Genomic DNA, 1,347 nt, shown 5'->3' with positions numbered 1-1,347 from the left:
ATTGCAAAACACCCCAAAAACACACATAAAGGCCCCACTAGCTGGCTGATAGCTACATTAGTGTGCTTTAAATGTTTGCATAGGGCTTAAAAATGCTAAATAGGCTCCTTAATTGATTGTGTCTGTACATACGTGTGCGTGTCTCTGTGTGCACAGAGGTTTGCATGTACTGTATGATATCATATTTGCAGTCAAAGACAATAAACAAAGGTGTAAACACGCTAAATGCTTCCTGTGCTGCACTGACCTGTTGTTGCAGTGACCCTCCCGTCCAGCAGGGGGCGCCGCTCGCACTCCGCTCCTGTTGTTGGACTTCAGTGATTTTTATCAGAGGCTGTCAGACGAACCGGAGTAAACCACCAGCAGTGTGAGTCTGTGTTTGCGTGTGTGTGTGTGGTGTGTGTGTCGGTCAGAGGATCAAACATTACCTGCCATAAAGCTGCACCTTTGATAGACGCAGAGATGCATCCGGTCCGAGTGTCGATCCCGTCGTTCCGCTCCGAGAACAACTCGATGGAAAAAGGATTCACGGTGAGCGGCTCCGTGTGTGTCCGTCTGCTGCTGTCATCACTTTCTCATGTCAGCTCACCTGTTTCTGGACGGTTTAAATGATCAGAAACTGTCTCACTGCTCAGCTGGTTGTTGTGTTGTTTTTTTTATTTACATTTTCTGTGTTTATGTGTCGGTGAATGAAGGACACATCAGCTCCTGTCAGTCACCTCAATGCAGCTTTTAGTGGCTCAGATGCTCTGAAAGTTCACTTCACGTCATGTTTAGGAGCATTTATGTGGATTAAATCAGATTGAGTTCATTAATGTAAGAGTATATTAGATAAGACAAGGCTTTATTAATGCCACAGTGGGAAACTATCAGTGTTACAGCAGGTAGAGCTCAAATGTTGAGACTTGGGGGAACAAATAAACAAGAAATACACACAAGTGCTGTTAATATTGTACAGATTCTTCCATATACAGACTTTAGATGTTGTTCTGAGTTATGCTATTGCTCAGGATTATTGTATATGTTGGAAATTCTGATATCGTACACATTCCTGGGTATAAATACAAATAATGTGAGGCTTTTATTATGTACATAATGTTGACTGCCTTGATGCTGCACCACAGTGACGTATAATAACAATGATGATAATTTAAAAAGGTAGTAATAATAAATGAATAAAATAAATAATAAAATTAACTAAATGGCACCAAAGAGACTTAAAAGAAAATACTAGATGGACTTAAACCACCCGAAAGACAAACAAAAAGACACTAAATGACCTAAAAGGGCTTTAAAAAAATTACCAGACAGACCTAAACCACCTTAAAGGCAAACAAAAACACACTA

At 40.5% G+C, this 1,347-nt stretch overlaps 1 protein-coding gene across 1 annotated transcript in view; it reads left to right on the top strand.

Annotated features, from left to right (window-relative positions):
- The first annotated feature begins 335 nt into the window (after positions 1–335).
- The window catches only part of snx24 (sorting nexin 24), an 8,673-nt gene continuing 7,661 nt past the window's right edge, over positions 336–1,347 (top strand). The window contains exon 1 of the mRNA XM_008302468.1: positions 336–531. Coding sequence (XP_008300690.1) covers positions 463–531 — 69 coding nt within the window. The 5' untranslated portion in view covers positions 336–462. The remainder of the gene's footprint in view (positions 532–1,347) is intronic.

The sequence above is a fragment of the Stegastes partitus genome, unplaced genomic scaffold (genome assembly GCF_000690725.1).
Source record: "Stegastes partitus isolate 25-593 unplaced genomic scaffold, Stegastes_partitus-1.0.2 Scaffold1820, whole genome shotgun sequence".
Lineage (NCBI taxonomy): Eukaryota > Metazoa > Chordata > Actinopteri > Pomacentridae > Stegastes > Stegastes partitus.
The sequence above is the reverse complement of the archived record's forward strand: the minus strand, read 5'-3'. Positions and strand labels throughout refer to the sequence as shown.